Here is a 23,270-nt window from a genome sequence, read left to right as displayed (position 1 = left end):
GAGTGATCAGGCCCTGAACATTCAGGAGGGTGAAAGGCGTGCAAGGAATAGAGTGAATTGGAACGATGTGGTATACCTGGGTTGACGTACTGTCAATGGACTGAACCAGGGAATGTGAAGCATCTGGGGTAAACCATGGAAAGTTTTGTGGGGCCTGGGTGTGGAAAGGGAGCTGTGGTTTCGGTGCATTATACACGACAGCTAGAAACTGAGTGTGAATGAATGTTGCCTTTGTTTTCTTTTCCTAGTGCTACCTTGAGCACATGTGGGGGGGAGGGGGTTTTCATTTCATGTGTGGCACGGTGGCAACGGGAAAGAATAAGGGGAGACAGTATGAATCATATACATGTGTATATATGTATATGTCTGTATGTGTATATATATGTATATGTGCATGTGTGGATGAGTATGTATATACATGTGTATGTGGGTGGTTTGGGCCATTCTTTCGTCTGTTTCCTTGCGCTACCTCGTTAACGCGGGAAACAGCGACAAAGTATAATAAAAAAAATAAATATTCTTCCATTGTTCAGCTAATAATGTGTCAATTTTATGACACCAAAAAAAGTCTAAGGTAATACAATGATAAATACAAATCTTTCTTTGTGGTCTTTTTATACATATACCTAAAAATCTGTGTCCATACTTGAAACCAGTGTAATACAAAGAAAATACAAATCACATATGCATCAAAGGACAAACTGCACTTCCTTATTCACCCAAGCAGTACTATCTGTCAAAAGATCTTAGAACAAAGATAACATGCTTTACAGCATTTTACCTTACAATGCTAAATGAAAAGACCATACATGCTAAAATAGCTTAACACCAAATCCTATATGAAAGCTAATCAGAAATATGACATAAATGTTGGAATAAGACTTTAAAACTCTCAATACATAAATGAAAAACTTGTATTTCACACAGCAATGGTAGTAAATAATTTGTAAAGAATATGTGAAAAATAAATAATGCAATACTTGGCCTTAGTTCCCAACAAAAAAAATCAAGGCAAGAAAAACAAATTTATATCTAAAACTGCTGCAATTAAACAGACAACATGACTGGCAATCTGTTAGCAAGTATATACTGTTGTAAGAGAAATAAGACAATTGGTTTCAAGCAAGCAGAAGATATGAAGTTCATACATAGATTTTATCCAAATCAATACTTTAATCACTTCCAAATAAATTATCATAAATGAACCATATATTTCTACAGAAAATTTTTAACACTAAAAAAAAAACATAATAAGGGATATTCTTATGGGAAACACTACATACTAGTATTGTCCAATTCATAATCAAATCTACCACCTTGAACTATTCTAAGATTTTCAGTGGGCTAAACTATATATACCGAGTGAAGCTGCTTTAAAGGATCACTCAAGTATCTGAATAAAACTATGGAGCTTTGTAGGAATACATTTCATATGAACTTCTTAAGTGTACAGTACCTATTAATGCACATGGATTGGAAGATTTATGTCAGCAATCATCAATAATTCTCTTCTTTATAAATACATGCATGAAACTGGTCTAGAACACTTTTAAAAGTTATCTAGGATCTGGAAGATGCAAAATGTACAACATGAATAACACTGCAAAATAATATGTAGGTTTAAAGGATGAAAAACCATTCTTATACCGTCAGCAAAGTCCTATGAGCATCTGAGAGAGCACTTAACCCTATTAGGTATATCTGAAGATGACCTTCTCTGACCACAACAACACACAGGGGACCAACAGATCCTCATTGATAGGGACCAAAATCCATTAAAGAACCTGCCCAAGCTTGATATCATTTGGAGTGACGATATGCAATGAGAACAGCCACACTCATGATTACCGGACCACTGGAATCTGTGCCTCAGGAGAGTGATGTCATGAGTCAAGAAATGATTCATCAAAAATTGAGGGGAAAGGAAAATAATGGATGCTCATTATATTGAAATCCTATTGAATAAAGGTATCTACCTGATGCTGAAAACATCTCGTTATTCTCATCCTCCTAGCGATTCCTTAAAAAAGCAGAGAGAGGGGCCACTTTCCTAATATCATGGGATCTAGAAGACACCTCCGATTGTTTGAGTACAAACCAACACTTATATGATACCCTTAATAAGGGGGCTGAAATAAATCAAATCAGAACTCTATCACTATGCACAGTCCAAAAGATAATACTCTCAAGTGACAAAGCAAAGGTCCACAGTTCTCATTAAGAATATTGTGGGTATTCTCCGGTGTGATCACAGAAAGTTTATTGTTTCTTGTTTATTTGAAACTAGTAGGAAATGTTGGTAAAACTGAGCTTGACCAGTTCTAAAACAACTTTGTTTGCTAGTATGCCTAACAGAAAGTAGTAGGTACATCAGCTTATCACCACAACAGCTGTCTATGGTTGCAGCTATATGCAATGGCTAACATCAATGGTTATTCCTGGTGCACTAGTCTGTACAAAATAAAGTGTTATAACATAAAGCTCTAAAAACTAAAAGCAAGATGAAACTCTGCTAATAGACAAACATATAGGACAAAAAGTCCAAACTGTAGAAGAACATATGAACGATGCTGGTGTCTGGTCAAATGATACGACATCATTTCTGCACTATGATGTCACTAAACTGGGCAGTGTGATTTATGTTCATGGTCTCTAACATAATCTGCCAGCCTTTCAAGTACTCAGGGAGTCAAAAAGGGTAAATGCTCAAGGATACACACTATCTCAATACAAGTTTCTTATTCCCTCCCACCTAGCCAATGCCCTCTCACATAATCATAGGACTTGCTCATAGGTAAGAAATATGTTGTTTCATACGGTTTTTCAGTTTAAAAATGTTGCATTCTTATTCAATTGCAACATAAATTATAACTTCCATCACATTTACTTTCAAACCACTTCATATCCTGAAGTTTCACAAAAAGTCCCAAACCAAATACAGCAACTACAAAACAGTAATGAAATAATATAGCAAGAACAAGAATAACAAAAAAGTGCTGTGGCAAAACAGGCAAATTACATAACACACGCAACTCAACCAACTCCAAAACCAATAGCAATGCCATGATGACTACACAAGTTCTCCTTATGTTCTTTACAGTTTCTGGAGTTCATCGTATGCACAAACTGAAAACCAAAAAATTGGTGGAAATCACTGCATGGCAAAAGATAATACAGTATAATCGAGCTATAAACAACAATATCGTCTAAATTTTAACAAAGCTGGATGCTTACACTAATCATGAGCTAAGTCAGTCAAACTAGCTGCAGATCTCCAAAAAATGAAGGATTACATCCCATGATGATCTCCAGAATTGTTACAGAGGAATGAAACAATCATTGCCTTTAAACAGAATATGAGTGCAAAAACAAAAGATATACTGTATAATTATTCCTTCCACTTTTATTTCAGCTTCACCTTTCCTGACAATTTTACACACTGATATCAATATATGGCTTTACAAAAGTTTTCCATATCTACCCCAAACTGAGAGAAAAATGAATTATTTCCTACATTTTATACACTGTCTCCCACTAACCAGCAGGATGGAGCATGCAGTGTTTCCTCCATGCATCCCTATGCTTAAAATATTCAAAATATTCCCCCATGCTCACATCCATGTATGTACTTCTTTGCTTCGTCCTTCCAAGCCTCAACCTTGGTCTACCCTTTTCCTTTCCCTCCTTTCACTTCACTCAAATACTATCTCAGTTACCTTTTTGTCATGTATCCTTTTTAACATTTTACAACATCTGAGCACTCCACTCACCATTTTAACTAGCAAAGTCTCTATTCCATTTCTCAATATAAATTTCCTATTCAGTACATGCTTTTCATCTCACACACTGTTCATGGGAAACTTGGGAACACAGCCTGCACTCTCTGCACTATTACTGCTACACATCTACAGTGAACTTTCCTTTATCATCTATTATGTTCTACCTTAAAAAATCGATTTCAATTATTATAACATTCCTAAAGTTGCTAGCACCTAGCCTACTTTTCATTACACTCAAATTCATTTGAGCATTCATTTCTCTGTCTCTATCATGATTACAAACTGAATATGTGGAACTATGAGCCAGTTGCAACTTCTCAACCATTCAACCTGATTTTAAACTGCGCAATCCATTTCTAAATATCCACATTGTTGCTAACAGCATTAATTCTCTTCATTCTCCTGTTACTCTTGATTGCATTTCTTCCATCTCCCCCATGTTCAAGTTATCTTCACAAAATTTCCACCCTCTGCTGCCTTACATCCTTTCTCAATCTTAATCCTTTACTGCACTGATAATTCCCACCGAATCCATTACATCTTCACGTATAAAGACATTAAACCATGGTGGATATACAGCCGTATCTCATCTCAACCTTAAGCATGCATCGTCATCTGTCCAGGTATATGCCCTTTATAAAAACTTGTTACTTTCTTCAGCAGCTTCTCTTGAGCTGTACACATTCAGTATATTTTACAGCCCATTCCTTTCTACTACACTGTTAGACTTTTCCAAATCCATGCATGTCCATGCATACAACATATTTGTTTTTTGTAAAATTTCTCCATAATCTTAGTTGTATACAGCCAATCCATGTCCCTTTCTCATCATAAATCCATATTGTCAATCTCATGTTATCTGTAATCTTGTCAGATTTCAATTTCACTGACCTTTACTCCTATGCTTAACTCGATAATCTTTCATAATTTTTACACTTACTCTTGATGCTTCTATCCATGTGCACAAGAATGCCCACTGGTATGACCGAGTCTTTTTGCCATCTTGCCATCATTAAAGGCCCTTACACATACAGTAAAAAATACCTATGCATCACTTAACTCTTTCCCTCATCTCTTTAGTTGCATGGTCAGATTCGAGTGCTTTACCAAAGGTGGTATTTCTTGTTGCATACAGCACTTTTCAATAATAACTTCTTATCACATACACCACTTTTCTTTAATAACTTATCACATACAGCACTTCTCCACAACAACAATTACTGCTTATTACCCATTACACTTCCATCTACAGCTTGGATAATATCACTTCCAAGCATCACTTACAAAAAAAAAAAAAAAAAAAAGCCCAATTCTCCTATGTTCAGGTATCCTATTTCAAAATATCCATCAGGATTTGTTTTCCAATTTTTTGATAACAGAACATATACAGTCTTTCCCGAGTTGGCAACTCTACCTGCCGTTGAACTTTATCAGAAAAATGAAGTCACCACTTCACATCATCATCTAAAATCAGTGCTGGTGCAATGACAAATTTGTTGGGATGCAGGAAAAAGAAGCAGTACTATGGGATATGAAAAATTTCAATACTATGAAAGGCCATGAAAAAAGGCAAGTTTAGGGCTGGACTTTTGCCATAAGATTGACATTAGCAAGACAGCTTTAGTGTAGGCTCTCTTATACCTAACACCTCTGCTGCATGACCTCAACAGGAACTGCTGCATACTTTTTATATAATTGGTTAATATGGAATTTTTTTAGTTCCTTTTCTCAAAGATCAGACTATCAAAAACATCCTGGTATCTCCCCTTCCAGTAACCCAACTTGCTACAGGTCCCTACATGATCATAAATTCACACTTTCACAATACATCTAATAATCTCCAAAACATTCCTTCTATCAACATCTTCTGGCTTTGACTCCAATCTATCATCTCAATCTCAAGTCTCCTCCCTCTCTTGGCTAACACTTCTCAACTTTTTTGGGACTGGGAAGGGTTAAAAGGAGAGGGAAGGTCTAGGTGTTGGTTGAGTGGCAATAACACTTGTAGTGTTCATGTCTGAGGTGAAGGCAATGGCCGAGTGGCACTGGAAAACTGTGGGAATCTGGCTTTAGCAGTCAATAAAGAAAGAAAATGGAGACCGAAATGACACCTAATAAATATCTTTCTCCAACATTTTAAATACATCTGTCAATATGACATCAGATATCAAATTTTTTAAAACTTAATTACAAAAACCCTGACCATCTATAACAAACATTTAAAATTCATGCAAAAATATAGATATCATATAAATATATTTATTTTCCTTACATTTCTTTAAACTTTCAATATGAATTTTCAATCTACACTCAGTCACACAACATCTAAGCTTCACTATGTATCAGTCCTATAACTCTAGGTAATGCATAGCCCTTCTTTGGTCACCTGAGTAAGCATTACCTCGAGATATAACGAGAACCATTAGAAATAAGTCTTGTCTGGCCCTATATCTCACAATGATGAGTAGCTCATAAGGACTACAATCTCACAATAGTACCTCCTCCTTATCACTCACACATTCACAAGCAATAAGTAATATTAAAAGTAATCAATCCTCTTTCCAATGTTCTATGGTATCTCACTTTCCCATCTTTTTAATCTCTGCTTCATCTGACTAAGCATCTAAAAAAAGGTACTTTAATTTCTCACATATTCTTTGCAAACTGGAAATGCTTACATTGTATATATATATTTACCATTCCAACACACGTCTTCAAAGCACAGTCGGGAAGCGCTACTTGAATTCTAACATGACAAAAAGTGGAAAATATAAAAGCCGTGGAAAGATTCTGTGCACATTATGATGCTTAAATATAGGAAAAACAGTTTTCATCAGTGCATCCTTGTAGAAACATATTCTTTTCCTGTGCTCTTATTTTTTCTACTATATGTAGACAGCATATGCTTCATTCATGTCATAAACAAACCAATATCCCAAATCCTTCAACTAAGGTTCCACATGCTGCTGTTGGGTTTCCAACACCTGTGCGTATGAGAGTGGTTGGTGAGCAAAATGAATACAGATTCTGTAAATGTTCCTCTTTTCTCAAAGAAATGAATCTAGCAATGCAAAGACAAAATATAATAAGAACATCTAACAGAAGGCTAGGTTTGCAGCACAGATAACCCCCCAGGGTTCTTTGCCCTCTTTTTTTTGACCTATTGTTCTTCTAAAGTGATGATTCTTTTCAATTCCCTCAAGAGAACTAAAGCACCACTTAGTGATGTGCTGCTTTATCCCATTCTCAAATGCAATCTATCCCTCTAAACTCATTTATTCCCTGCTGTTTCTGTCTTTATGCTTTGCATCTACTTATTAGTGCAAGCAGGTGGCATGTTTAACTGCTGACACCCATCAGCATGCACGATTATTTAACTTATGTTTCGATCAGTGTTCTTGGATCTTCAACCTATGAAGGTGTGAGAAAATGGCAATTGTATCATCAGAGAACATTCTGCATGCACAACCCAGCTATGAATGGGCAAAATGGCATACATAAGACAGCTGCATAAAAAGAGCAAAAAGGGAATCTTTTGTTTTCTTTAATATTACATTATTTCAATAATATCACATTATTGTATTTAAAATAAAGACACATTCACAAAATACATTAAAGTACTACACTAATTCAACCTAATTTTTGATAAAAGAGACTGCTATACCATTACCTTTTAACATTCAACCACAAAAAATATTTGTGAAACAAGCTTGCCCGCTTTGGAAGATCCTTCTTTAATCACTTTAATTCTACCATATCATTTCCTCTGGTATATTTCTGTTAGCTCACATATTTGGGCAATACAGGAAAGAACGCTTTCTGGAAGGCAGTGCCAACACAGCACTACTTTTAATGATTCTGTGACTTGAATTTTTCAACATATGTCAATCAAGTCCTGCACATAATATCTATGTTCATTATATTCAGCAGTTAAATAAAACACAACCTTAACATACCTAAATAATGGTTGACAATCTATAAAAAGACAGGAAAATCATACACAGTCTAAATCTGAAAATTCAATTACAATAACCGACTGCTCATATAATTTCACAAATTCTTCCCTAGGCAGTAATATGACAATGTGCATTTCATATCACTTTCCTCTGAACTGCTCAACAATTAGTGACAAGCTATAAATTACATCTTTTTCACTTGACAATAAAAACTAAAGTATTCAGAGACATATCAATAATCAACATAATGCATATAAAATGCACTTTGGAATGCTTATCAATCTTTTTTTCCAAGAAAAGAAAATTGTCAACCCAAAGTTCTCTAAAAACAGGCATTGCAAGGCACATCAAAAAGCATTGCACATTTGAATTATTTAGTTCAGTGACAAAGAACTTTAAAAAACAAGTAATCACTGTCTTACAAAGCACTCACAACTGGACGACAGATGTAATTATATATAATGTAAGCCTCCGATTCCAAAACTCAGTTCTATTCGAAGTGTTTTGTAAACTTTGACAACAAATTCTTTCAACCTCTATTTTTGTGCCTAGCTTATTACCACATTACCTTGAGATAGATGACTGTCATCTGGAAATTGTGCTACACCAAATCTAAACTAAGATATATTTGGCATACAGCTTTATCAAATATCTGAAGAATGCCTCGGTAACCAGTGACCAAGAAATAAGGGTATGAACTATCTTCTGCGAGCTTAAGTGATCCAGTATGTGAGAATCTTTTCCAATAACTCTCTTAGCAGTAAAATATCTAAAACTAATCAATCACTTTCCAGGCACGAAAAAAAATCCCAAAACCTTAACAATTACTGAAGTCACATAACACATCTTTAACTGACTGCTTTTCTTACAAAGAAAAAACTTTTTTGTTTTTTTGTTTTGTTTTGCTTTGGGACATCTAATTTGGAAATGTTCTAAGAATTATCACCAGGGACAGAGAAGAATGAATACTACCCTGAAGTCATCTGCATGCTGCAGAAGGCAAAAAGAAAAAAAAGGTGGGGAAGTTACTAGAAATACTGTGTCCACATTCTATAAGAGGGGAATAGAAGATGTAACCAAAGGAGGACTTATCCTTAAAGACTCAAGTCATTTCTTGACAAACTACCTGCCAAAGCAATATTGGTAATCAGGCATGATAAAGAAAATTAGCATAGCTGAGTAGTTCAATACTCAAAGAGGTTGAATAATGGATAAATGAACAAAAAGGCAGAATGACTGGTATGTATATGAACTTTTGTGTCAGGTAATTTCAAGAATCATCTACAGTAAACAAAACTGAAGCCACTCAAAAATTGCAAAAAGTAGAACAAATCAAAATATGTGAAAAGCCTTAGGTTGTTTTCCTTTAAAATACTCCATCATCATCATGACATTTAATGGCCACACATGAATCAAGAATGTCCACTACAGTCATCTGGTTAAGTATCGCATGGAACTGTGAAAAACAAATTACAGCTTAATCCCCGTACATATACTGAGCTTCAACCTGCACTAATATAGCTTAGTCCACTACCCTTACACAGGAGTTACCAGACTCTGCCTGCATGAGATTACATCCTGAGGGAATAGACTCCTGCAAGGAGGATGTATTATTGTCATTGGATGAAAAGGAGTATAATTTGTTAAAAAAACTTCTCGCTCCATAGGAGTCCATCCTTTTCGTGCTACCAATTGTAGTGTGGCCTTGATGCTGTAAGAGCCCCATAAAAGAGGTTCTAGGGTTCTATAATCAACTGGTAGCCCTTCCAAATGAGAAAAGCTCTGTTGTTCTCTCAAAAATTAACTGAAAATGTTCCAGATTAAAAACAAACTTTTAAAATCAACAAAGATGAAGAAAGTGCATAAATATTACTTATAAAGTCCACAGCAATTTTCTGGTGCATTTACATGTAATGGATAAAACTGCTTCCAAAGTTATACTTATACTGTCCATTAAAGTTACAGGTAATCTTATTGAGAGATAGAGAAAGTGATGGCAATTAAGCACCTGAACAACACCTGCAAGGCCCATAAGCAACTGTTTGATTCTAATGAAGATATTTCACCTACCTTAGCTCCATCTATACACACTCTACTCAAGATTAATCTCTGGTAACATATACATATGAGAACACATACAAAAAAAAAAATATTTATTTTTATTTTGCTTTGTCGCTGTCTCCCATGTTAACGAAGTAGCGCAAGGAAACATTCGAAAGAATGGCCCAACCCACCCACATACACATCCACACACGCAAATATACATTCCTATACATCTCAACGTATACATATATATTCACACACAGACATATACATATATACACATGTACATAATTCATATTGTCTGCCTTCATTAATTCCCATCGCCAAAATATATATATAAATATAGTTTTGATGAACTTTCTTGTTAAAATCAGCTAAAGAGTCATGGATCAGCCTCTACAGCATAAATTATCCTCACTATGAGGCATGATGGTCTAAACACATCAAAATGCACCACAGGAAGGATTACACTAGAAGAGAACAATGATGCAAACTCCTAAGCTACATGATCAACTGATGTATTCTGAACTTGTCCACAGAAAGCTTTAAAATCTCAACGGCTAGGATAAACAAGATTCCACGTTTGTTCTACCATATGCACATTTAATACAAAAATTTCATATACTTTATAATCATAAAAATCCATACTTTCTTAAAAGCTGTACCTATAATGAGACTAAATCAGCTTAATGTTGCTTTACCAGTCAGTATAATGAAGTGATTTCAAAATTTTGAAAGAATCTATAGCCAGGTTCTGATAATGAATCTTGTTCCAAGGAACTTTGCAAATTTCTTAAAAGGTTCAGTTCCAACAACATATAAAATGAATTCTGCCAGAATAAAATATTTTTCTACAGTATATGCTAAATTCACAGAATAGAAAAAGAAGATTGCTCATTACCTAACATATGACATATGGCAAACAAAACACTGAAGACTACAAAGTATGGCACAACATCAGTTAATCTAAAAAAACAAGGTTTAGGATGCCTTTAATTGTATGCAACAATATGTAATGTTACATAATAACTCAAACCGGAAGGATATAAAGATATGGACTAGAGCAGTGTTCAAGATATTACCAATTACTAATCAATTAAACATTCACAAATCTGAATGCTGCCAATTACCATTTATCTCTTATGCTGGAGGCTCCAGCCACAGAAAAAAGTCCACATCATGGCTGGGCCTTAACTGAAATATATGGAGTTTGATGAAAGGGAAAAGAAGACAAGTATTTATGAAATTTTAAGGAAGTGAAAAACCTGTCTGTTGAAAAGTGCCAGGTCACAGGTTTTGGTTAAGAAATGACAGGGGAGAGAGATCCAAAGTTTCTGGGCTTAAGGAAAGAAACACTTAAGAGTCATCCAAGTTAGAGTTACAGGAGAAATGAGAACCAAAGAGAGGTACTATGCCTATGGGAGAGAGAGGTACAGACCCATAACAACAGAAAAGTGAAGGACAGATAAAGGGCTACTTTCCAAGCACTGTAGGTGGTTATTATCTAAATTTCTGATGGAGTTCTTTTTAATGCTCATGTTATATACAATGAAAATATCTTTTAGGAATACATTGATATGAAATTCAAAAATGTAAAAGTGATCCTTCCAAGTCACTGGATTCTTTTTGCAACTACTAATTATTTGCCATTCATTAGATGTGTGGTAATAAAAAGAGTGTGGTTGAGAGAGCAGAAGAGGGTGTTTTGAAATGGTTTGGTCACATGGAGAGAATGAGTGAGGAATGATTGACAAAGAGGATATATATGTCAGAGGTGGAGGGAATGAGGAGAAGTGGGAGACCAAATTGGAGGTGGAAAGATGGAGTGAAAAAGATTTTGAGTGATCAGGGCCTGAACATGCAGGAGGGTTAAAGGCGTTCAAGGAATAGAGTGAATTGGAACGATTTGGTATACCGGGGTCGACGTGCTGTCAGTGGATTGAACCAGTGCATGTGCAGCGTCCAGGGTAAACCATGGAAGGTTTTGTGGGGCCTGGATGTGGAAAGGGAGCTGTGGTTTCAGTACATTATACATGACAGCTAGAGACTGAGTGTGAATGAATGTGGCCTTTGTTGTCTTTTCCTAGTGCTACCTCACGCAGATGCAGGGGGAGGGGGTTGTTATTTCATGTGTGGCGGGGTGGATACGGGAATGAATAAGGGCAGACAGTATGAATTATGTACATGTGTATATATGTATATGTGTGAGTGTATATATATGTATACGTTGAGATGTATAGGTATGTACATGTGCTGTGTGTGGATGTGTATGTATATACATGTGTATGTGGGTGGGTTGGGCCATTCTTTCATCTGTTTCCTTGCGCTACCTCATTAACGCTGGAGACATCGACAAAGTAAAATAAATAGATAGAAATAAATATCATCTCTGCTCCCATATACATAAAAATATTCATCTTTCAGAAGAATGAATTTTGCAGTACTGATGCCTTCAACCCTAAACCCACAGGATGGCAAAGGGCAAGGATGCCCATTTCCTATTTACCACCCTATAAACATTTCGAAGCAAAGTCCTGAAAATTCACAAATAAGTGTTACAGATCTTTTTTTCTCTTTCATGCATGTTTGTTGTTGAACTACATCTACTATATCTGATATCAGTTACTACCTGACTAGGAAAGCCTCGATTCTTTACAACAGTTTTGGAATGAGTAAAAGGTCAAGAGCTCAAATTTGTTTTCTCTTATCATTACTTTCCAAAAATAGGGACAGGGGAGGAGCTATGAGAATTTTTACTCAAAGTCTCCATAAACATGTATTCCTGACATTTTCTCACCAAGGCTAGAAACACCGAAACTGACGAAAAAACAATTTCGCCCAAACTATTTACATCACCGACAGTACTCTTCCTTGATTTTCTTCGACCATGGAACAGCTACAGAGTTCTCTGACAGGGCAGTTTTATTTACACATAAATCACCTAAACCAAATCAATAATCTCAAGTATCTAAACAATATCCCATAATGGGAAAATAAGTGAAGGTGAAGAATGATAAATGGCAATACCACATGGTAAATAAAATTCATTTCAATCTTTACTATCCACAGACACATATGGTAAATATAGTACAATTCATTCTTTACTATCCATATATACACTTAATGAAAGCCTCAGCCATTTCTTTTCTTTCTGCATTAAATTTCAAGAGGAGGAGTGGTTCAGATGTCCCTTCTGCATTCTCAGTATATATATTTCACATGATACCTAGCTCTGTACTTTGGGAGTCTTTTACAATATTTCCTTAGTCTGACATTGTTTTATGGCTCACAATGACATTTGAGACGATGTTATCTTTCAAAGAAAGTTCTGCATCAAAAAACGTAGGCGAGATTCCTCCTAACTTTTGAAGGGAAAGCATATTAACACTCATTCTGCTTGTAGAATAATGGGAATGCAGTGTCTGTGATACTGTGCAACACTGGTTTGCATTATAAAGCAAAAGAAAACAGTGAGTAGCAAAATTCATAAGGTTCTCAAGTTCATCACTTGGACAATGCAACAATGAGTCATCATCTGGTTTGATGGATTATACATGACAGGGAGAGGCTGGATGTTAGCAAATGAGGCTGTTCTGTCTGTTTTAGGTGCCTCCTCATTATGAGGGAAATGGCACACAGGTATGAAAAAAGTTTGGATTATCATAATTCTATGCATATCATTATTGCTATTACTATCATTATCGTTAGTACAGTTATTACATAACCCTATCACCCCTTTTACGGGGCTTCTGCAGCTTCAAGAAGACACTGCAATTAGGAGCAAGGTAAGGCAGGCTCCTCTAGGGTGAGAAGATGCTTGACAAAGTACTATTCTTTTCCATTTGCCAACAATAAGACAGCCTCATCAAAAATGACTCGTTGTTTTACCACTTGCAATAGCAATATACCAACACCAAAAAAAGAGTAATGTACTGTATACAAGTCTCCCTTGCTTCATATTTTACCCCCAAAAAAATTACACAGAGGAAATCCTAATAGAATAACCCATATTTACAATTAAATGATGGGGTTATGTTCCAAAACCTCTGTTGCCCCTTACTAAGACAAACATTTACCACTCAGTCAAGACAGTCTTATCATGGAAATGCAAAAAAAAACATCAAAACCAGTAAATTAGAAGTCAGCATTATTGACCATGATGCATTCACAGGCCACCCAGAGTTTAGCCTACATATCTTTGAATCCTGACCATGTCAACCCATCTGCAGTCAACCTAGCTATTCAGCCTTCCCTGGGGGATGGTCAATAAACTGGGTGCCTGGCTTAAGCTGGGGTACATATGAAGAGATAGTGCAACTGAGATGGTCTACCTCTTCTCCTTGTCTCCTTCTGACATATGCATCCTCTCTATCATCATCATCTCACTTATTCTCTCCATACATCATACTATTTCAGCACACCTTCAGTTTCATATTTCAGTACACCCTCTTCAGTCCTCTTAACATTCTTTTCATATTACCACACCTCTCTTTTACATTATCATCATTACTTGAGCAACCATATTTAAACTGCATACTTTTCTCACAAATTTTATATCAAACATTCATCCTGTTCCATATAATCTCATCAGGAGCTCTAGCCTTGCATCCGTATAATACTGTCAGGAGTAATATACCTTTTAACCATACACATCATTGCTCTCCCAAATAGCTACTCTTTTTCCACACACTCCTCATTTATCCTAAGACTTTTGCCCCCTCACCCACCTAATGGCTTATTTCATCTCCCATGGCCCAATTTCCTGCCATTTCCACTCCCAGGTATCTAAAACACTTGACTACCTTAAAGATCTCTCTGTTCAAATTTATTCTCCAAATAACTTGTCTCTCTTCACAGCTGAACCTAACAAACTTGCTTTTACTCAAATTTGCTCTACACTTTCTCCTTTCACAAACTTTCCCAAGCTGTCACCAACTTCTGCAGTTTCTACTCAAATCTTCTACCAGTAACTGCCCTCTGAGCCGTCACCTCTCACTCCACTTACAAGAAGGTGGAATCAAACATGAACAAAAGCATGGAAAGGGGCAACCGAGGGAGATTAAAGTGAACAACATCGAAATCATTACTAGATGCAGTGATAGGAGGACACCATAGATATTAGAAGCCATTCACATTAGAGAGAAAGCACTTCCAGACAAACATGATCACAGCCATACAGCTCTTTCATGACCTGCCAATAAGATGTAGACCTAATGCTGTTTTAGCACAGATAGGACACGTCATTGACCTACCACAAGCTACCAAGCCCGCCATTTCTGGACAGGAGGAATGCGAGGCTGACCAACCCAGTTCTGGGTTATGAAGGTCAGAGAGAATTAGTCAAACCCAACCTGAACTGGAAATTAATCTCAGACTCTTATGTGTTGATGAAATATTGAATGTTGCCCAACAGTAAATAAACATCACTTCATTTGGGTACAAACAAATATTACATATTCTAATATCCTGTCTCTTAGGCATTCATCTGGCTGCATCACATATTCTATGATAAGTATTGGGATAATGCCTTGCAATGCTCCAGTAATATGCTACTCAAACTAATCCTCTAAAATGACTTAATACCTTTTATAAGCTTCAAGCTCTTAATGTACTAAAATGTCTTATATAGTCAAATAAAAAACATTGAAATCTCACCATACACAATCTGTACGAGAGCTAGTTGCAATACCTTCAAGTACAACATAAAAGAAATATATAATATAAAACATCAATCACAGATAACATATGGCTTGATTTGGAGAGAGAGATGACAACATAAAAATAAAACCACTATATTAATATGATCTACACAAACACTCATCAAAGCCATGACTACATTCATTACCTAAATGGTTCAGACTTTTCTTCAACCATGCTTTGTCTTGCACTCTTTTTAATTTAGAGTTCACACACTTAAAAAGAGGTTCAATTAATCATTACACTAAAAATAAAAACATCAGTATCTAAAGGGACAACAAAACAGTTATATAAGAATGTGTATGCACAAGATGTGGTGTCAAAGATAACATTGTAGAACTCACTTTTGAGGTCTTCCCAGTTGAATGACAAAAGTGTGTGAAAGACTTGATAGAGAAAGATTAAGGAATGGTTACTGATTTGAGATTTCACTGGATATACTTCAACATAATTCAGCCCAATGGTTGGAAGCATAATATCAAGCTTCTGGTACACCTAACTTTAAGCTTGCTAAAATAATCAAGACAGAAGTGCAAAAAACAACTGCGATTATTCATGATTCTGCCATAATTTCAACATCATGTAAGCTACGGAGTTTATCTTATTAAAGTTATTTCCTTCAATATTCATACCCACTCCTTCACTTGCACTGTATGCTTAAGTTTATTCACTATGAATGGAATGCATCATTATCATAAACCATACTGGCACACTAGAACCTACTTAACTAATGATTATTTGAAAATCAAATGAAATGGTAGAAAAACACCAACATCCAGCACTGATTAGCTATATAAATCCAATGAAAACTGTAAAAATTATAATCTACAGCATTACTCTATGAAAATATATCAAACAGTATCACAGTTTCTGATAAGGAGTCCATGCAAATATAGCACATGAATGATAAACTAAAATCAGGTAACAACAGCTAACACAATATACATAACTTTATTATTCATATTCATATTGAACATGAACTAATAAAAAAAATCCCAAACTACTAAACTGCCATAAGAAGAGGAAGAAGATTATAAAGATTGTAATTTCTTCCTAACTTATGATAAAAACATTCATCAAGAATGCTGGAACTTAAAATTCCACAACAGTTCACCATTATGGTTAATCTGGAAAACGAAAAACATGAGCCATATAGCACAAGGAAAAAAAAATTCCCCACATCCATCAGGAAATGGGAAGATATAACTGGTGTAACTGAATCTAATATAATCTCTAAATGACTACTAATCAGAGATTCTACTAGCACAAAATATATACAGCTTATCACTTACCAGCTTATAAAGACCACATGAAATTTTTTTTATGAGAAATCTTATAAAGTCATCAAAAAATGTCTACTTACTTGTTAGACATATCACTAAGTACAGTAAATCCTGTATTACATATATCTGAAAATTATACAACCTTTCAAGTGATCATTACTGGTCAGTAAGAAATACTACTAAACCAATTCATTACTTCAAAGCCATCTTTTCTTATTAATACCTGACACAACATTTGCACTGTGGTGGCCTACTCATGGTTCAACCAAATCTCGTTAACTAATATACAGACACCTCGGCTTCAAAGGCTTCTCAAACAATGGGGTTGACATCATCTTCATTATCCGCCAAGCTAATCTCTTGACCTCTTGTGCCAAAGATATGCAGTCGTGGAAGATTGTCACACATTCCAGAAAACAAACCAAATTTGTGATGGACCAAGGCCAAGGCTATCACCACGAAGATCAGGAAGAATGTGAGACCTAAGCCTAGGCCCAAGCCCAAATGGCTGCTTGATGGCTCTGAGGAATAAAAAGAGAAACTTTACACTAGAAAAGAAAAATTTAACACAAGTCTTTCAAGGATATAAAAATATACAGAATACACACACTGAACTGGTTTGGCCTATAATGGAAAAGAAGCTGCTGCTGAAAATTCTGCATAAGATTGGTGTTTGCATTCTCTGTACCACTTTCATTTGTACATCTATTTTCATTCAAATTCTTCTGAAATTTAATGCTTTCGTACTATGTAGCATTTGCATCTGTATATGTATTTTCACCTTTATTTTTCTGGAATTTGACATTTTTGTTGCATGTAGTACTTTCATTTGTACACATTTTCACTCTTATTCTTCTTAATGCATGAATTATCATTTGCCCAAGAGTTAGGCAAGAACCTACTAGAAAAATTGTGTAGAAAAAGATGATGAATGCAAATTGCTATATCATTCATTGGGCATAATTTGAACCACATTATAGGAAAGGATGCCAACTCCCCTATCCCCTGGGGATGGGGGAGAAAGAAGACTTCCCACGCATTCCCCGCGTACCTTAAAAGGCGACTAAAGGGGACGTGAGGGGGGGGGGCTAGAAACCCTCCCCTCCTTGTATCTTAACTTTCTAAAAGGGGAAACAGAAGAAGGAGTCATGCAGGGAGTGCTCATCCTCCTCGAAGGCTCAGATTGGGGTGTCTAAATGTGTGTGGATGTAACCTAGATGAGAAAAGAGGAGAGATAGGTAGTATGTGCCATCGTACAAACGCAAAGGGGATAAGAGTGAGTGCTCAAATTACAGAGGTACAAGTTTGTTGAGTATTCCTGGTAAATTATATGGGAGGGTATTGATTGAGAGGGTGAAGGCATGTACAGAGCATCAGATTGGGGAAGAGCAGTGTGGTTCCAGAAGTGGAAGAGGATGTGTGGATCAGGTGTTTGCTTCGAAGAATGTATGTGAGAAATACTTAGAAAGGCAAATGGATTTGTATGTAGCATTTATGAATCTGGAGAAGGCATACGATACAGTTGATAGAGATGCTCTGTGGAAGGTATTAAGAATATATGGTGTGGGAGGCAAGTTGTTAGAAGCAGTGAAAAGTTTTTATCGAGGATGTAAGGCATGTGTACGTGTAGGAAGAGAGGAAAGTGATTGGTTCTCAGTGAATGTAGGTTTGCAGCAGGGGTGTGTGATGTCTCCATGGTTGTTTAATTTGTTTATGGATGGGGTTGTTAGGGAGGTGAAAGCAAGAGTTTTGGAAAGAGGGGCAAGTATGCAGTCTATTGTGGATGAGAGAGCTTGGGAAGTGAGTCAGTTGTTGTTCGCTGATGATACAGCGCTGGTGGCTGATTCATGTGAGAAACTGCAGAAGCTGGTGACTGAGTTTGGTAAAGTGTGTGAAACAAGAAAGTTGAGAGTAAATATGAATTAGAGCAAGGTTATTAGGTACAGTAGGGTTGAGGGTCAGGTCAATTGGGAGGTAAGTTTGAATGGAGAAAAACTGGAGGAAGTGAAGTGTTTTAGATATCTGGGAGTGGATTTGGCAGTGGATGGAACCATGGAAGCAGAAGTGAATCATAGGGTGGGGGAGGAGGTGAAAATTCTGGGAGCCTTGAAGAATGTGTGGAAGTCGAGAACATTATCTCGGAAAGCAAAAATGGGTATGTTTGAAGGAATAGTGGTTCCAACAATGTTGTATGGTTGCGAGGCATGGACTATGGATAGACTTGTGTGCAGGAGGGTGGATGTGCTGGAAATGAGATGTTTGAGGACAATATGTGGTGTGAGGTGGTTTGATCGAGTAAGTAATAGTAGGGTAAGAGAGATGTGTGGTAATAAAAAGAGTGTGGTTGAGAGAGCAGAAGAGGGTGTTTTGAAATGGTTTGGTCACATGGAGAGAATGAGTGAGGAGAGATTGACCAAGAGGATATATGTGTCAAAGGTGGGGGGAACGAGGAGAAGTGGGAGACCAAATTGGAGGTGGAAAGATGGAGTGAAAAAGATTTTGAGTGATCGGGGCCTGAACATGCAGGAGGGTGAAAGGCGTGCAAGGAATAGAGTGAATTGGAACGATGTGGTATACCGGGGTCGACGTGCTGTCAATGGATTGAACCAGGGCTGACATACATTAAATAATCTTACCAACCAGTCAACAATACAGTCACACGTACATATTAATACCTGCTTACCTTTATCAATTTCTGGCACCATCCTGCCCCACAGGAAACAGCAACTCCACCACTGCATCAGGAGAGAAGAAAAAAGGCCATATCCGCTCACACTCATTCTCTAGCTGTCATGTGCAATGCACCAAAACCCCAGCTCCCTAACAGGATCCAAGCCCTACAGACTTTTCCATGTTTTGTCCCTGACATTTCGCATGCCCTGGTTCAGTCCACTGACTGAAAGCCTATGCCAGTATACCACATCGATCCAATTCACTCTATTCCGTGCACGCCTTCTTTGTAGTATAAAATGTTGTATCATTTACCAGAATAAAGGGACCTAGTTTAAGTGGCCATATGTACAAGGACCTCTCTCTTCGTACATATCAGATTTCAATCATTTTCAAAATAATACACACATTCCACTTACAATTTACACGGGCTTGAATTTGGAATTATGTGATCATCAACTGGGCTTGCAGCGCAGGCGTGATGTTGCCTGCACTACAAGAGAAGCCTGTGCATATGATATGGATACCATCAGTAGTCACAGAGTGCCCCAGTAATTTGTGTGGCAATTTGCTGAATATTGCATGTTCTGCCTTATATCATGCCACCTAAGCATCTTTTGAATTCTCCTAGACCAGTGGTGCTAAAAAGTATAAGGCCATCACCATTAAGATGGATGTGCTCAAATGCTATGACAAAGGTGAATGAACAGCTGATATTACACCTCTCCTTGGACTTAGTGACTCTACTCTATCGACTATACGTGATAATGCAAAGCTCAAGGACAGTGCCAAGAATGGAACATTAATCAGTGCACCTAAGACCTCGTATACCTGAACTTCGATTATGAAAGGAATAGAGCAGATAATAGACATAAGGATTGAAGACCAAACTCATGAGCATGTTCCTATAAGCATGCTTGTGATACAAGCAAAGGCCTGGAGTAGATACGATAACCTATCAGTGGAAAAAGCAACAGCAAATACATTTCTAGCAAATCCTAGAGAGTTTATGAATTTTAGGAAACACTACAATTGCCACAACATTCAGAGGACTAGTGAAGCTGCTTCTGCTGGTGCGTTGCTGACGAAAATTTCCAGGAACCCTCAAGACCATTACTGAGGAAGGCAGTTATTCTCCTAAGCAGATTTTTAACGAGGACTAGACTGCATCATTTTGGTACAGAATGCCTTTGTAACATACACTTCCTGAGACAATACTGCAACAGGATTCAGATCCTTGTATAAATGACAACACATGAAAATCTGAATGGTCAACTTAACTTTTGCAGCAAATTCCGTTCCCAGTTGGTAGTCAAAAGCAAACTGGTGCTTTAACGTGGAGGGTAAAAGTTGAGGGTCCAAAGGATAATGGAGCATGGCAGTTCCAGAAGATATGACACAATGTAATACATAAAATAATTTGATAATCTGACTTAAGAACAAACAGACATCTACTCACTACTATCAACAGGGAAAATGTGGATGCAGGCAATGGTGTCACCTTGAGACATGACATCAAAAGATGGTGGCTTTCTAAAGGGCATCTCAGACTTTAATACCAGGCACAGTATTTGCAGATATTTATGAAAAACTCCTGTACTTGGTGTGCTATCAATATAATTGGCATATATGCCAAAAAGTTCTTACACTTCTGCATTTACCAATGTTTTTATCAATGTTACTTGAAATTTGCTCAAAATATTCAAGGGGCCTTCCAAGCCACCTTGCATACTCTTTTATCACATTCTAAATATGTCAGTGTCTCTTAAGAAATACTTCAAATTTTAGCAACATACCTGGAGGCGGCTTTGGCTCTTCGCATCTGCCATCATCTTTGTTTACAACATAATTTTCTTGACATTTACAGACACCTGTATCTTTGCTTACTTGTTCACAAATCTCATGAGGGAAACATGGCTCTAATACAGTCATGTTACATTCCTGAAAAAAAAAATCACTGAATTCGTACAAACATAATAACAAAGGAAAACTGGAATACTACGACATTTCTTAGGAGATTCCATTATTTGCATCATAACTAGGTTACGTGTATCAGGGAACATCTGGAGGTTGTTAACAAAAAATCTCGTACAAAACTACAGACGCTATGAAAAACCTCATCTAACCTCCCTGAGACGAAATTTATCTTGAGGTTCTTCAAGATAAATACCAATCATAGCCATGATTCAGCATTGCATAAATGTAGAAAAATATCAACAAACTGACAAAAGAACAAGTAACCAAGCAAAAACAAGCTCTGAAGACCTATCTTAAGTTGACATATTTCTACTATAAACATTAACCAAACCCCATAATTTCCCTGACATACAAAACCCTTATTACTATCAGTTTAAGACCATTCAGTATTTCAAAATGCTCCAAATTATGCCCTGCGAGTGTATAATTGAAATATCACACGAACATTGCAGAACAAACTCATGCAATATCATGCAGAGATCAACACGAATTGCATCTAGTTGCCAAAAAAAAAAAAAAAATATAAGAAATCGTCCCCTTCCAAGTTATGAATTACAAGAGTATAAAATAAGTTATGTATTTTGGTTGGAGAAAAGAAACTAAAATTTCCTCTAAATCTGTACATAGTAGTTTTGAGATATCAGACGCATGTCAAAATATGGTGTAGTTAGAGAGTCGTGAGAGGCAAGACTCTTGTTGGATACACAACTACTACTTTACTCATTATTCATAGCCAAGAATACACTCTTACCTGTCCTACAGCGTATGATGAAGGCACAAGCTGTATCAGGACAACTGTAGCAAATGTAGAATACAAGCTAACTCCGAGCATTGTACAAAGATTCACTCTAGTAATTCCCGTCCAACTCTGCCACGGTTCTTCCATCCAGAACCTTTTCATATCCAGCGAGGCCACTGTCCACCTCTGGCCTTATCTGCCCCAGACTACCACTTCCACAATATCTTTGTCTGTGCACGTGACTAAACTGTCATTTGATGGGAGCAAACGAATGGCAGTAATGCATATTCCCGTCCTTTCCTTGTTTCACCTCGGGTTGTTTACGAATGAGGAAGTTAGAGAGAATGGACGACCTGCGAGACAAAGCTGAGAGAGAAAACGTGAATTGGGGATAACCCGTTTAAATGTGCTGACATACTTGCTTTTTCTCCAATAGCAATGTATTACCTACTTACCTTGTAAATTAGTATCAGTTTGTACTATTGATTAATCTTCTATAGACTTAACATATGCGATAAACAAAGTAAAACCAGAGAAAGTCATTTTTCCACGGTAATTATGATTCTCTAGCAAAGAGGGATTTTCCTAATAAAAAATGTGCTACATACAGAGCTACATAGTCCTCTCATTCTCGACTTGCCTCCATGGAACATAAGAGATATTATAAAAAAAAAGCAAAATCAGAGGAAGAGGTTACATTTTAGGGAAAATCATGACTATAACCGAGAGGGGGGTCTCAGCAGTACCGGCCCCTCCTAATATCGTTGCCTCTCTAGTAGAAATTTTTTCCCCAATCTTAATTCATTTCACTAAAACTCATAATACTTCTAACCTTCATACGTTAACTCCATCTATGTAGTACTTCTATCTTACTTCTTCTGAAGACTTAATCATCAAATGTTTTCCGAAATCCTCCACATCACCTTCACTCACGATACTGATTATTCCATCACCAACCCGCCCGTGACACACATCATGGACCAACATGGATATACAGACTTTCTTACAAAAATCTTTGGTTATTCAAGATCCTGCCATGAAGTCGTTACATCCTTTCTCAACGTCACCATTACTTGCATTCAGACTCGGCCCTACGTGAAGTCCGTCCTCGCTAAGTTTCTGATAC

General features: G+C 36.8%; 1 protein-coding gene across 1 annotated transcript; it reads right to left on the bottom strand.

The window, feature by feature from the left end:
• Positions 1 to 598: 598 nt before the first annotated feature.
• LOC139761631 (uncharacterized) lies at positions 599 to 22,484 on the bottom strand. Its single transcript, XM_071685913.1, has 3 exons — positions 22,157 to 22,484; positions 21,225 to 21,369; positions 599 to 17,279 (listed from the first exon to the last, which is right to left on the bottom strand). Exons 1-3 carry the CDS (start codon positions 22,304 to 22,306, stop codon positions 17,071 to 17,073), a joined length of 504 nt encoding a protein of 167 aa, XP_071542014.1. The 5' UTR covers positions 22,307 to 22,484; the 3' UTR covers positions 599 to 17,070.
• Positions 22,485 to 23,270: the final 786 nt, after the last annotated feature.

This window comes from Panulirus ornatus, chromosome 41 (genome assembly GCF_036320965.1).
Source record: "Panulirus ornatus isolate Po-2019 chromosome 41, ASM3632096v1, whole genome shotgun sequence".
Lineage (NCBI taxonomy): Eukaryota > Metazoa > Arthropoda > Malacostraca > Decapoda > Palinuridae > Panulirus > Panulirus ornatus.
Note: the sequence above shows the minus strand (reverse complement) of the source record. Positions and strands in the feature narration are given on the sequence as shown.